The 14,203-nt window shown below is 41.2% G+C and overlaps 1 protein-coding gene across 3 annotated transcripts; it reads right to left on the bottom strand.

The window, feature by feature from the left end:
• Window positions 1–1,347: 1,347 nt before the first annotated feature.
• On the bottom strand, window positions 1,348–13,443 carry LRRC32 (leucine rich repeat containing 32). 3 transcript variants are annotated; one of them, XM_083854996.1, is made up of 3 exons: window positions 13,007–13,443; window positions 9,550–9,640; window positions 1,348–4,871 (listed from the first exon to the last, which is right to left on the bottom strand). In XM_083854996.1, the coding sequence occupies exons 2-3, from the start codon at window positions 9,634–9,636 to the stop codon at window positions 2,931–2,933; spliced, it is 2,028 nt and encodes a 675-aa protein (XP_083711122.1). In that variant the 5' UTR covers window positions 9,637–9,640; window positions 13,007–13,443; the 3' UTR covers window positions 1,348–2,930. The 3 variants fall into 3 exon arrangements, with proteins under 3 accessions (XP_083711122.1, XP_083711121.1, XP_083711123.1); XM_083854995.1 differs by lacking the exon at window positions 13,007–13,443 and adding an exon at window positions 12,477–12,577; XM_083854997.1 differs by lacking the exons at window positions 9,550–9,640; window positions 13,007–13,443 and adding an exon at window positions 7,045–7,170.
• Between the last annotated feature and the right edge of the window lie 760 nt (window positions 13,444–14,203).

The following is a 14,203-nucleotide window of genomic DNA, read 5'->3' as shown; positions in this document are numbered from 1 at the left end:
CTGGGAGAGAGTTTATTTTCTTCTTTATTAAACCATGCCACCAACCTATTAGGAAAATGGACCTGACCGGTGGGAAGATGTGTAATGTGTGAGTAACATCTACGTTTGATGCAGGATCATTGTTGGACATTTGGGCTTCTTGAAGACACAGTAACAGGAGAGGCAAGAGCTGGGGCTGTTGGCTACATACCCCCTATTTTGATGCATAATATCATGCAGGGCTCGCATTTCTCCCTGTTTTTCCTCTCTGCTATTTTATTCTTGTTTTTTATTTCCCTTTCTTGCTCCTCAGCCCATCCAGAAAAATAGAATTGGCTGGAGCAGGGTCATGTCACTGATTATCCTGCTAACAGAAAAATCCAAACAAGCCATTCTGCATTTTACTCCTGAGGCTTATTCTTGAGAAAACTGTTTTTGATCCTGGGGAAGTCAATGGAAATCTAATTAGTCCCAGATGTGTAGTAATAATAACCACTTCATTTTGGGAGAGCCAACCAAAAGCTGTGTGAAAACTATTAATTAAACGGGTTTGACTCTGTAATCAGATTATTAACTAATTCCAGTCATGCTAGTCAAGTTAATACTGGCTCTGAGAAGGAGATTGTCCTGCTTGACACAAAAGCCATAAACTTAGTGTGGGCACACAGCTCAGCTTGCCTTCACACCAAGGGAAAAGGTTGGCAGCTTCAACATCGGACTTCCAACTAGTTCCTGGAATTGCTGCTTGTGCAGTCTACTAGACTAGAGAACTAGAGACTAAAGACTAGACTTCATTTCCCTACTTGAATAAAGGCTTGAGCCAATGATAGGCTCAAGCATGGGCTTTTGAAGATGTTAGATCAGGCCCCATTGCTGCTGAGGGTTTGTGCAAACTTGTAGAATCACAGAATCACGGAATTGTTTGGGTTGGAAAGGACTAGCAAGACCATCTAGTTCCAACCCCATTGTCACGGGCAGGGACATTTGCTAGACCAGGTTGCTCAAAGCACCACCCAGCCTGGCCTTGGACACTTCTGGGATGGGTCATCCACAAGTTCTCTGAAAAATCTTTTCCAAATTTTTGCCTACATCTTCAGTAGATCTTCTTGGTCTCCACTGGTTGCCCTCTAAGATATGGAACAGCTGTCACTTCTTCAGGACCAGAAGGTAAAGGTCCAAGATAGAGTCTGAACACCATAGGAAAAATAGGAAGGCTTTTCTTTGCTTTTCTTTTCATCTATGGAGCATTTCAAACTGGTGATTTAATATATTCACAACCCTGTGCTTTTTACAAAATTCAAATATGTTTTTATTATACAAAATTCCACAGTGGAATCCACCAGCCAGTTTCTTACATAGCTGCTTTAAAAATAGAATTAAACACCTTTTTGTAGTGTGCTATTTATTTCATTCACTAGCTTAAAGAAACAGAAATGAAGCAGCAATTTGACTCTGAGTTATTTACCTAGACAGGTTTTAGTTTGACCTCTGTTTCTGTTATATGCCTTAATGTACAGTTCATGGCATTAACAGAAGACCTGATATAGTCCCTTTTAAAGCAATTGCACCCTATCAGCAGGTCAGGCTCCCACTATTGGTGAGCTTTTCTTCACTTCAAAAGGGTGAATTTTCTGTCAGGGTACAGAACAAAATATATGTCAATGTCAACTTTTAGCAAAGTAGCATGTTAGCTGTGTTAAACCCATCACAGAATGAGGATCTACATAACTTCTCTTACAGCGCATCCTCTAGACTATAACATCTTTTTAGGGTGACACAGTGAACATCTGATCTGAATAATATCACAGGACTAGGTTCCCTGTGTAACATTTCACAACAGTATCTTTTTGCAGTCTAACCTTCTGTGACCTTTAAAAATAGGTATATTATTCTTCTGTATTGAAATGCAACCATATGCCTTGAATTTCCCCCAGTTTTCCTTAAAAATGTAAGCATTTCAGTCCAATTCTAGCTGGTCGAAATTGATTCTCCAAGATTTTTCTTTTGCACAGTATTCACCCCAGAGATTAATTTCTTCACATTATACCCAGTTAAATATGTATTGCACATGAGAGGCAAATTTCTCCTCTTTTAGTTAAATTGTGGACCTGTGACCTTCTGAGCAGGTCTGGGTGACATCAGCAGTTGTTTCATGCTTGAGATTTCTTTTACATCTTTTGTGGGTATTAAGTGCCAGAACTAATTGACCTCATCTACCTCATGTCATGACCCAGTGACTGGAGCAACATCCTAACAAATAAAATGAGATATCCAAAGAGGTTCCTAGCACATGGTCTTTGGTTTCCATGGTCAGCTGTCTAAATGGTAGGCAGGAGCACAATGGACACTACTTAAAATTTCCATTTAGTTTTGTTTTGTTTTTAGCTACATTCTCATTGTTTTGGAACTCAAGGGGAATTTTACAACCAACTTCACTGAGTGAAGATTGTGTTTTGACCCACTCTGGCATATCTTTGTGTGATTTCAGTTTAAGAAAGGTTAAGCACTAACCAGCTAGGTAAAAGCAAAGCTCAGACTGAATCGAAACATCTTGTGGAAGAATGTAACTTTGAGAAAGTATTTCCTAATTGGCTCATGGCATCATCTGAGCTTAGTGAAGTCTCAGGACTCAAGACCTTAGAGGCCTTTTTCTTTTGAGCTGGCTTAAATTACACATCCCTCAAAACAACAGCAGAACTTTACAGTGGCCTCTTCTAACACTGTGTAATTTTTTAAGCAGATCTGCACGTGAATGAAGCAAGTGCAAAACAGAGCAAATTCTCCTTCCAAGTCCCTGCAACCCAGACCACTACAGTGGTACAGTTCAGGGACACTTCAAAACCATCTTAAAATCCACGGTTAAAACTCAAAGATGGTTTTTTTTATCCTTAATTTCTACACAGTGCCAGGGTAGCACCTGATTTCTTCAGTTTTCAAGGCATTCTGTGTTCCTATGCTTTAAAGTGATGGCTAAAGTTTTGCCTTCGGAAGCAAAAAAATGAACCCACACCAATGATGATCACAGATAAAACTAGTACAAATGTTAATATAATGAGGATGTTGGTTTTCTTCAGATCCTCTTTTTCACAGTCTTCTGGTCTAATGCTCCCAATGTGCATTTCTTCCCGATACCCGAAGCTCTGAATGTACTGGCATGTTAAGTCCTCCACGTTGGGGATCTGGACATTTTTGTTCTGGATCATTGATGAAAGCCAGATATTTCCACAGCAGTTGAGTGGGTTCCCAGACAGATACAAGTTTTTAAGTGAATTTTCTAATGCTAAAATATTGCTGTCCTGTAATGTACTGAACCTATTGTTCCGTAGGTCTAGGACTTCCAGTGGAGAGTCACTACCCCACTTAGGCAGCCAGTTCAGCTGATTTTCAGAGAGGTTTAAATGCTTAAGGTGACTAAAACAAGGCAAGTCTATATTTAAATCTATTAGGCTATTGCCATGTAAATGCAAATATTCCAGAGACTTCTCCAGTCCTGCTAGTGCTTTAAGCTCTATTTTCAGTCCAGGGTTCATGGACAGATCCAAGACAAGCAGTGGAGTCTTGTAGAAGGTGTGTGCTGGTAGGATGCTCAGCATGTTGTCAGCCAGGTACAAGTACTGCAGAGCAGGAGAATCAACAAAAGACACACAACCACTTTCCTCTCCAGCAAGTCTTTGCTTAGCTAATCCTTTGTATGTGTGGCAAAGACTGATATTATTGCTCTGTAGGTTAAGAAGTCTGAGCATAGGAAGACTGGAAAAGATGTCAAATTGTAGGGTCTGAAGGTTGTTGTTTTGAATATGAAGCTCCCCCAAATTTGGCAAAGCACCAGCATCGAGGAGAAGGTTCTGCAAAGCATTGTAGCTCAGGTCAAGGACAGTTAGGGAGATCAATGTGCTGTCATGACTTACTGCAAATGCCTGAAGACAGTTTCTGCTGAGATTAAGGGTGTGAAGGGACAACATTGACTCAAAGAACCCATCTGGAATGGATTTGATTTCATTATAACTTAAGTCTAAATATACAAGCTGGGATAAATAAAGAGAACTTGTATTTTTGCTTCGCTTCTGATCAAGGAGACGAAAAGAAGCATCTAGCCATTCATTATCCATATAGTCCATTTTATTATAAGGGGATTCAGCAGTGAGCTGGATTAAATTATTTGATAAATTCAGAGTTACCAGCTTATTTACCTGAGGGAAGACTGGAAAGTGAAGCAATTTGTTTTCACTAAGATCCAGACTTCTTAAATTATATTCATCATTTGACTTTGTGATGCTGAAAGTCTCAATGCTATTCCTGCTGAGGTCAAGTATCTCCAATTGCCTGAGGTTGAAATCAGAGATGCAAGTAATTGAATTTGTGGAGAGATTGAGTTTGGAAAGGTTTGCTAGAGTCTCAAAAGCACCTTCTTGTATTTCCATGATGATATTTCCCTGAAGATCAATTTCCACAAGACTGGGAGATCCCTGAAACATCTTGTGTGATATCATGACAATACTGTTGTCTGCCAAGGAAAGATACCGCAGTGTTGGAGCTTGTTTAATGAAATATTCAGCCATCCCATTGTAGAGATTGTTGTGGGACAAATCCATTATTTCCACCTTGGGCAAAAGTCCAATCCCCTCTGTCCCATTCTGAGCAAGTTCATGTAAATGATTGTTGGCTAAGTTTATTTCCAGCAAACTTGTCATGTGTGCAAACACTCCAGACGTGATGAAGCTTATCTGGTTGAAGCTTAAATCCAGATACTGGAGGGAGGTGTAAAATGATAATGGCATTTCAGGGATGTTCTGAATCAGATTTCCAGACAGATCTATTTTGTTTACATTCAGATGGAGTTCATGAGGGATTTGGTGGAGGTCTTTGTTGTGGCAAAATGCCTGTGAGTTTGCCTGCCAGAAAAAGAGAGAAAAGAGGTTGTCATGTGACAAATTAAAAACATTTTTGCATTATATATATAAGGAAAATAACATTCAAGATCCAGGCAGAACTTCCTCCTGAAACGCTGATCCCATCACTTTGTCTGAGCAGTCAGACAGCAAGAGCAACAATCCTAACACCTCTCTGCAGATAACAGCACTTTTCATTTTAAAGGCATCTCTGACTTACAACAGTACAATTTTTTCTATGTGTGATACCTACTGAAACCTCTCCTTTTTATACTTTTCTCCTGGACTGTTTTTAATAGTCCCAAGTGAAGGAGTTTTGGTCCTTTTCCATTGTAATCAAGCACCATTTCTTAATTTTTCTTCTGATGTTTAATTTAATTAATCAATTAATTAATTTTCTCATTTTCTTCTCTGTATCTGATTTTTCAAACTCAACTTGCAAAAGTAAGCAGTACTTGAAAAAGCTTTGCTCTGTTGGCAGTGTGGGTCCCAAAACAAGGAGGTGGAAAAACATATAAGGATCCTACATCACAAAACCTGTCTCTCCTTCATAGTCACACCCTCAGATATTCAATCATGTTTTCCTTTAGCCATGGCTTAGTTTAGTAATGCATCTTTATCCAAAATTAGTAGTTCAATGATTGAAGTATTTCTGATGTAACTCTCCAAATTCTTCCTGCTTTTACTATCCATGTTTGTCTTTTTGCTAAGGTAACAGTTCCCTTCTTGCGTGGAGAGAGTGTCTTGTGAAACCCCTCTGACAAAACACACATGACATAACACAGAAAAGACAAATTCTGTACAGCCTTCATTTGAGAAAGAAAAAAGCTGTGAGGTGCAGTGAGGGTCATACTTTTTCAGGCCAATTCTCAGCAGCAGATAAAGAAAAAGAAACCCCAAATGTCAAAATCAAATCCATCTTCCAGAAGCAAGTTTGTTTAATTGCAGCTAAGCTTGAGTCTGTATCCAGGCCAAATTTGGAGTCTGTTCATAAGGAAGATTGGGAATATGAATGTGAGCACCCTTGTATAACTATAAAGATATATTTTGTTAATGAGGAGAATACACAGCAGTGTGAGGAAGTGGAATGTGAAAGGCTTAGGCATTTAATTTACTGGAGGAAAGCTCTTGCCATGAATGTATTTGGGTGTCTAGGCCATAGAGTATTTGTAGAAAGATCAGAAAGGAAATAAAGAAAAAAATCTGTTGAATCTTATTTTTTTTTTGTGGAGAATCAGGACCAGATTTCATGATGCAAACCTTTTCATATATAAAAGAAACATTAAAAGTAAAAAAATATCAAACCCCATCTGTTTTATGTGAACTTTGAGGTGAATGAAGTTGCACATCTGCTTTGGAGAAGTGTGGCACTAGTCAGCCTTTTGTGAATCTCTTTTGCATAATCTAAATTTTGGAGACCACACAAAAATGTGTCAAAGAATTATAAATGCTCATCTAAACTCTAGATAGAGTCAGACTGCTCCACAATCCTTCCTATAATACATCTTTCCCTAAGATCCCAAGTAAATTGACTACAAAAGCCTGAAACTCTTGCCCCCCTCCCCCCCCCCCCACCCCCTCCAATTCACTTAAATCTCCCCCAGCTAAAAATATTAGGGAGAAAGAAAGAAAGAAATTTTCTGGCCTCTCTCTGACATTTTTTTCCTGGAAAGCCATTGTAGAATTGCTCATTTTGAGCTAAAATATGCCTGGAGTTGGGCTTAGCTCCAAGGCATGAGAAGGAAGCCTTTTTTATTTAGTTTGTAGAAGAGGCAGAAGCCAGAAGGATAAAAAAGTCCAGAGTGAAAAAGCAGCAGGTACTTTGCAGCCTAAGGCAGATGCCAGATTTCTTCAGACACTTTGAGCCAAATCTCAACAAGTGTAGAATCCTCTTCACTCCTCCTGGAAGAAAGCATCTCAGCAAAATTCTGATCCAACTCTTGTAAATGCCAGCCAGCTGGTTTTCACTGAAGTCAATGGGTGAGAGGTCAGCCCCAGATAACCATGTATCTTGCAGGATTTGGCCTTTAATCCGCATCCATGGAAATGTTCCAGGGATAAAAGGGACAGATAAAATCCATACTTCCCGCTGTCTGACATTTGCTCCTGTAATAGTTCCTCTCCCATATTTCTTTTAAAACTATCATTCCTTTTCACTGACTATTTTGATCCTCACCATATTTCTTCTCTTCTACACCTTCTTTACTCCCCTGAGGCTCAAACTGCATGACTTTCATCCTCATCAGGAATAGGAATAAAAGACAGAGCACATCTCAGTGGGATGGAGCATCTCCTTGGTGTATCTCCCCTTCTCCCACCTCTTAGCCCAATGGGTTGGCAGCCTGAGACTGGAAAAGATGATTTTGCCAGTCTTATGTTCTGACTTAATCTTTTTTGCCAGTGGTGCCCATCAGTTGTTTTTCAAGTCCATTGTCAAGAAGTATTGCAGGGTGAGGAGCATTTTGGTCCCTTCAGTATCTGGTCCCATTCATGTGCTGGAAAAAAAAAAGATCCAACAGCTCAAAAGATGAGCTTCATTTGGATTCTTGTTTCAGCTCTTCACTGTTCAGCATTGGGAGGAAGTTATCATCCATATTTGTAAGAGCCCTACAAAAAAAGCAGCTGGATCCAAGTATCCACACGTGTTCTCCTTTGTCAACTCTTGAACATTTGAACCAAAGAATTTGGGCTGCAGCCACTTGGCACTGACCTGCACTTATGTGGTGTCCATAGCCATTCCTAGAAGAGCTTCCCAGTGGAGTCTCAGCTGCAGAATCAAACCTCAGCAGTTTGCCCAGGTACTCCACATCAGCTGACCTGTGATAACTGGTCATGCTCTTGTTCTTGCACCTCCTCAATCCAAGATAGAGACAGAATTTCCTAAAATCCTTTCCCTTCTGTAAATTATTTCAAAGCTTATCCTTTGCCAGTAAACAAGAATGAGCAGAAACATCCTTCTTTGTGAGGTAGAACATGCTCTACTTGGAGCCTTGTCTGTCCTTGGAAGGCAACATGAGTTAAGAAGAACCTCCTGACATTTAACCTGTACCTTTTTGTCTTGCAAACAAGTAAATATGCCATAACTTGTATAATCAGTGCAGCTCACTCCTTTGTCAAGGGTCTGGTAGGGATTGCTTACTTCCTAAAACTGATTCTGGAGTTCTTGTTCAGTGACAGGAGTACTAGTGGTGAGTCAGAGATAGGCACGAGTTTCTGACTCATGCCTCTTCCAGGAGACTTGAGATGAAAGTATTGAATTCTGAGCCCTTGTGTCCTAGGCTGACTTTTCTCCCAATTTTGCCCTAAACCAGGACACCTTGCTGTTCTAAAGGCGTCACCACAGGGAAAGTACCATGTGAAACAGTGAAGCTGGGATGAAAAATAGTAATGCAGGACTTCAATAAACCCAGCAGATAATGCAGTATCTCCTTCTCTCTTTTACAGTGTTTGGATTTGCATGCACTTTTCATTGGAGCAAACATCCAGTGAAGGAAGATGATCAGCATCGACATCCTCAATGCTGAGATGTTAATTTATTTGAGAGGGGCATCCCAGTCTCTGACTGCAGCTTTCTGTCAGAGCTAAATTTATCTCAGTTAGCTGCTTGGAGCCTTGTGTCATTGGCCTGATGATACCAGTCTACAGTGAAGTGGTGAAAAGAAGCATGTGTTTACTTCTCAGCAGTCAGCCAGGTCTGTGACCCATCCAAAAACTGGGATGGGGCAAATCTGCTTGGATCATTGTGTCCTGCCCAGCCTTCACTTGACTGTGATACATGGGACCCAGGCTTCATCAGTCTTCCCTCTCCAGCCAATGAACGGAACTACTCAGTTACTTTCCCAAGATCGTTCTATATAAACTAGATTTTAAGTTCTTTGGAATTCAGGAAGTGCAGCATCACAGCAGGTGGGCAGGAATGCAATGAGCCCCATAAGGGAGTTTTATAAAGCTAGTAAGTAAATTTTTTTTCCTATTTTGGAAATTCTTGATGATTTGTGCTAAGCAGCTTTAATATTCGGGGGAAAAAAAAAGGTGTTTTAAAAGCCTGTTACAGTCAGAAACACTTTGATAGGGAAGGGAGAAAGTTCAAGTCTGAATAACATTTATGATATTGTACCAGGTGCTTGCAAAAATCCAAGGAGAAAATTTTGTACTAGAGCAAGAGGCTTTGTCAGTTTTTTTCCTTCCAGCAGAAGTCAGGTGCAACTTCCCTGGCAGCAATGCTGTATCAGGGCAGAGGAGGTCACTCTCCTTGATATTACAAAAGGGCTGGTATAGAGAATATTCTTTATTTAAAGCATGAAGAACTTAGGCCTGATAGAAAGGAGTTGATTTTAGGTGTAAGTCTTTTCTTTGTCTCAGTCCCAGAATTCCTCTATAGTCTAAGGGAAATCAGGTCGAATTTCTTTTAACCAGCTCCCCTTTAGAAAAAAACCCTGAGATAATGACCCTTCTTCCTGCCTCACCCCTCTTTTGTGCTGTCATTACAAAAAGGAGATAGCTTGAAAAGTGCCCGCTACCCATCCCCTAACCCTGCAAACCTCACCTCTGCCACCACAGAAAGTCTAGTCCTGGGGGATTTCCCTTTTCAGAGACTATGGCTGTTTGCTCAGTGCCTGTAACAAGGGTGTCCCAGCCTCATTGCAGATCCCAAAGGGCCTGAGTAGGAATCCCTCCTTACCATTTCACAGGATGTCCCCTCTGTGGGATGATAGTTAAAGGCTCCTGTGTTCACCACAGCCAGCAAGATGATGATGTTCAGTTTCATGGTTCTGAAGGTAAAAGCAACTAGGGTTAGATTTCAACACAGAGGAACACAGAGGTTAACACATTTGAGAGCTGGCACCAGATCATCATCTAATATAGGGATGAACACAAGCAGTGCAGTAAATTAACCTGCATCGGAGCCTACTACACTTATGACCTACCTGTGTAGCTTTGCATTCCTTTGAGCCTGGTGGGAAAAGGAAGATGCAAGGCATTTAATGGGTTTGTGTGGTTCCAGATGCTGCCTAGATGATATCCAGGCCACCCAGTGAAGTCCAGGCGCATTATGTAGAAAGAGCTCTCAAATGGAAATTATTTCTGTTTAGATCCAACAAATTAAGCTGAGGATATTAGCCACAACAGAATACCACCCTGATCGACATTTTTCTGTCATGCAGAAGATGATTTCAGACAGCTTGTGAGTTCAGTTTTCTATTTATTACTTTGTGCTGCCCTCTAGGGCTGAAGCAGCTGTCTAATTGCTCATTTCCTCTCTTCTTTCTGCAAAGTACTGCTGCTGGAAAACCCAACTTTACATAAGTCTTCCCATTGCTTTCTCCCAGAGCCACAAGCCTGAACAGTTGCAATGCAATTTTCCCATGGTTGAAATAATATGCCAAAGAGCTGGGCTCTTAACACCTCATTTGCTTTGCAATGCACTCTGAAATGAGAGGCATAAATCACAGAACCAGAGAATCACGGAATGGTTTGGGTTGGAAGAGTCCTTAACAATCCTTTGGCTCCAACCCCTCTGCTGTGGTTAGGGACACCATCCTGCAGACCAGGTTGCTGGTTCTAGCCATGAAAATGGTATGAAAAGACATCAGGGGAGGGCATGTTTAGGTGCAATGGATAGAAAAATTCATGTTAAGCTCTCAGAAGAGCAGTCTGTCAGTGACACTATCACAACCCCAGACAGGTTTCCCTTGGCTGGGCTCTTGTCAGACTCATTTTGACCATCTTCCTTCAAGAACATTGTGTCTTGAGCTTCCCTTGCCTGGAGCTGGCTGCAGTGCTGATTTTGGCATGCTTCCTGGGCTCAAGCTCTCTTTCTGCAACCCCCTTGGGGTGAGCAGGGGACTTATGTTGAAGCTGGGGACTTCTGTGGTGTCCAGAGGTTTAAATTCCTTTCACACACTCTGTGTTTAGAGTTTGCCTTGTCAGCAGTGTGCAGTAGTGCTTGCAATGCATAGACACTTTTGCAAGACAAACCTCAAACATTTGAGGCCTCCATGAGAAAAAAGATATATTTTTAAAAATAGGATATTTTGATTTCATTTAGAGATGGACTACTAATATCATGCCTGTAATGAAGAGCAACAAGTGATCAGGATGACTGCAGCTTTGTATTTTCTACACATGGATGTTCAGAGCACTTTGGGAAGTTTGGATTTGCAGGGATAAAAATAGCAGAAATTTTGTTGGTTGTGCTTTTTAAAATCGCAGCTCAGTTCCTCAAGCTGTTTTAGCAAGTGACCAAACAGTTGTGCCAGGTGAACTGTGAAGAAGAGCCTGGACAGAAACAAATGCCAAACCAGGAGGGAAGGGCATGCACTGATTCTGCTGCTCAGGACTTTGCTTCATTAAAATCACAGCCAAGTCCAGTCTGCATACCAAAATAAGGACTCCTACATCTCCTCTAACCCCAACATGTTTTTTCTCCTGTATTTTGAAACTGCTGCCTTCCTCATTTCTCACTCTGTTCTCTCTCTACTTACACCTGTATCAGGTGTTTAGCAAACAGAATTTCCCTACCAGAAATTAACATTTTCAATCAATTGGACATATGGGGTTTACCCACATTCCCTATTTTATTCACCTTTTTTTTTTTTTTCTTTCTACTCTTCTCTGCAGGAAAGAAAAAGAAAATAAAGTGACAATTGCATGAAATTCACCAGGCTGGAGACTTGCTGAGCAAGGGGCTGGGTGAAGGGACAGTAGGAGATGGGAAAATGAAAACACTTATATCAGCAGAAAATGATTTGCAGATTAAACTATCTGACCATAAAAACAAACTATCTCACTGGAAAACACAGTTCTCAGAAAACCTCAAATTCAGGAACTAAAACATAGTAATTTCTCATATTATTTAGTGCAGCAAAAAGAGGGAGAAAAAAAGGTTTTAATTCAGCAATTTTTGTTCATTGACAGTGGCATCAGTATCTGGGAAAAGATTTATTCAATTTATGTGATCCAAGAGGAGGAAAAATGAGGTGAAGATAGTTATTTATGACAGATCTGATTACATGATACCAATACCCCTCCTTGAGTCCATCCATGATTATATTAGTAAAAGGTAAAGCACTGATACAATCACTGAAATGAAAATATATACTTTAAAAAGGGATTACTTGTGAATTTCTGTCACTGAAAATGAAAGGATTTCAGCATTTTAGAGTAATAAGTTGATTTTAAAGTTGAAATTATTCCATCTTAGTAAAAAACAAAAAAACAGAAACAAATTTCTGCTGTTGTGGAAAACCTAATTTTTGATTCTATTTGAGGAAACATATCTGTGCTTTCATCAAAAATACTTTTATCAAAATACAGCAGGGTATGACTTTATAAATTTGTCTGTGACTTTTATACAAATAAGGATTTTCTAAAACTTTATCAGTTCCAAATACTGTATAAGTGTTAATTCCTGTGGTAACAATCCAGATGCAGCAAAACCCTCTCACTAAGTCATTGTTCACCCAAGGTGACTTTCAAGCTGTCAGGATCTTAAGAGTAGCACAATAACGCTGCCATCTCACACCTCGTGCTCCAACAGGGAGAGCTCAATGACAGTGCTGATAGTAAGAAGAGCAGAGGAGGCAGACAGCCTTTTTCCCATTTTACCTGGGGGCTGTGTGATTTGCCCAAGGCTGTGTTAACATTCAGTGTCGGGGAGCTGGGCAAGTGGCATTTAATCAGTGTACAAGGCTGATCTCTGCAGCATTCCTGGTTCAGAGCACTATAATGCAGCAATTCCACAAACAGACTAAAGTCCTGTAAAGAAAGAAAAAATACCCAGGCATGTCCCCATCTTTTACTACTTTTAAGCACAGAGAATAATAACAAACCTGGCATGCGACAACAGCATTGTTGTAAACTAATCGGTGCCTCCTTAACATGAGGGATCTGACTCGCTGCAGTGCAAGTCCCTGATGGGTTAAATATACAGCTGTGTGGATAGAGCCATCTACACAGTGTGTTTAGCCAGTTCCTCAGCCTATCCACAAACACGTTATATTTTATTTATACAGTACCTTCCTCCTCCGTGTTACTTTTAAAGGCTGCAGCTCTAAGTCGCCAGAGCCCCCATCTCTCCTGCAGTCAAAAGCTCAACTTTCCAGCATGCTCCCAAGTTCAAATACATCTCCACATACCTGCTCTATGGCTGGAGGAGAAGGAGGAGCAGGATTCACCTCTGCCTGCAGCCTTCTGTCTCACAGATTCTCCCAGCAGCTTTTCCAGGGCAAGTCGAGGAAGAGTTTCCTCAGGGAAGTCGTACCTCTATTGCATGCCAGCTGACTAAAACTCTGCGAGCTCTGAGAGAAGTTTGAAGTCACTGGGAAAAAAAATACTCCCCATAGGCTGGTCCATGAATTCATTCCTTTGCAGTCACGATCTCTTATGTATTCCCAGGCTCCCACAAGCATGTGAATACATACCTCCGTAATAGTTTTAAAATGTGTGTGTCCTCTGCACTTCTCTTTATTTTCCATTTCGTCCATTCAGTCTTGGCTTATTTCCTGCAGTTTCTCAGCTGGTAATTACGCTCCTCTCGTACTGACACATGAAACAGTCTGTAAATTCCACAAAAAGATCCCCTCTGCAGTCTTTGCAGACACATGCTTGTCTCTGAAGTCATCCGTGCCTGTCCCACAGCTGTCAGCTTGCAGATTCCCAGGGGATGGAGTGAATCAGGGGCACTGAGCTAGTTGCAAACCCAACTCCAAGTCCATGCAGAACAGGATGCAGAGGGAAAGGGTGTATGGGAGGGAAGCTTTACAGTAGGAACAGCACATATGTTTGGTTTCCCAACAGCTCAGTTGTGTCTCTGTGGCACAGGAGCGGGATGACCAAACATACCCTTGGGGGAAAGGATAAATTCAATTTAATGCTCGAATGGGAAATAATGTAAATGCCTTCCAGAAAGGGCAGTGGGATGGATTTTTCCTTCTTTTCCTTGGATGTGAAACTCTCTATTATTTCAAAAGCAATGCACTTGTGTAAATTGGTGGGGTACCTGCACATTGCCTGCATTGTCTTTTTCTGCTTAGACGTGCCCTGGTTCCAGGGCAGGGGTGCATTGGCCTCTGCATGATAGTTTGCAGCAGTGCAAACCTCTGAGAGTTTGGCCAGCTCCTCAGTGGGTGTCTCAGGACCAAAATGAGTGTTAGGTTCACCAGCTGAGGCACAGCCCTGACTGGGCCACCCCACCAGGGAGCTCCTGCAAGCATCAGAGACCAAAGCAAGCCTTCCCCAGGGGCCACTGCAAATTTTCTTGCCTGGATGCATGAAGAGTATCTCAACTGAGTGACCTCCTGCCTGGAGGAGAGTTCTGCCTTCAGCGTTGTGTG

Source organism: Zosterops lateralis, assembly GCF_965231275.1.
Source record: "Zosterops lateralis genome assembly, chromosome: 2".
NCBI lineage: Eukaryota > Metazoa > Chordata > Aves > Passeriformes > Zosteropidae > Zosterops > Zosterops lateralis.
This window is presented reverse-complemented; position numbering and strand designations above follow the sequence as displayed.

Excerpts from the sequence above, each read along its gene's own strand:
- LRRC32 (XM_083854995.1), bottom strand. The coding sequence starts at position 12,514 with ATGTTAACACAGCCTTGGGCAAATCACACAGCCCCCAG. Across the intron at positions 9,641-12,476 it reads GCAAATCACACAGCCCCCAG|AACCATGAAACTGAACATCA; the intron begins GTAAAATGGGAA and ends TTTTACCTTCAG. Across the intron at positions 4,872-9,549 it reads AGGGGACATCCTGTGAAATG|GCAAACTCACAGGCATTTTG; the intron begins GTAAGGAGGGAT and ends TTTTTCTGGCAG.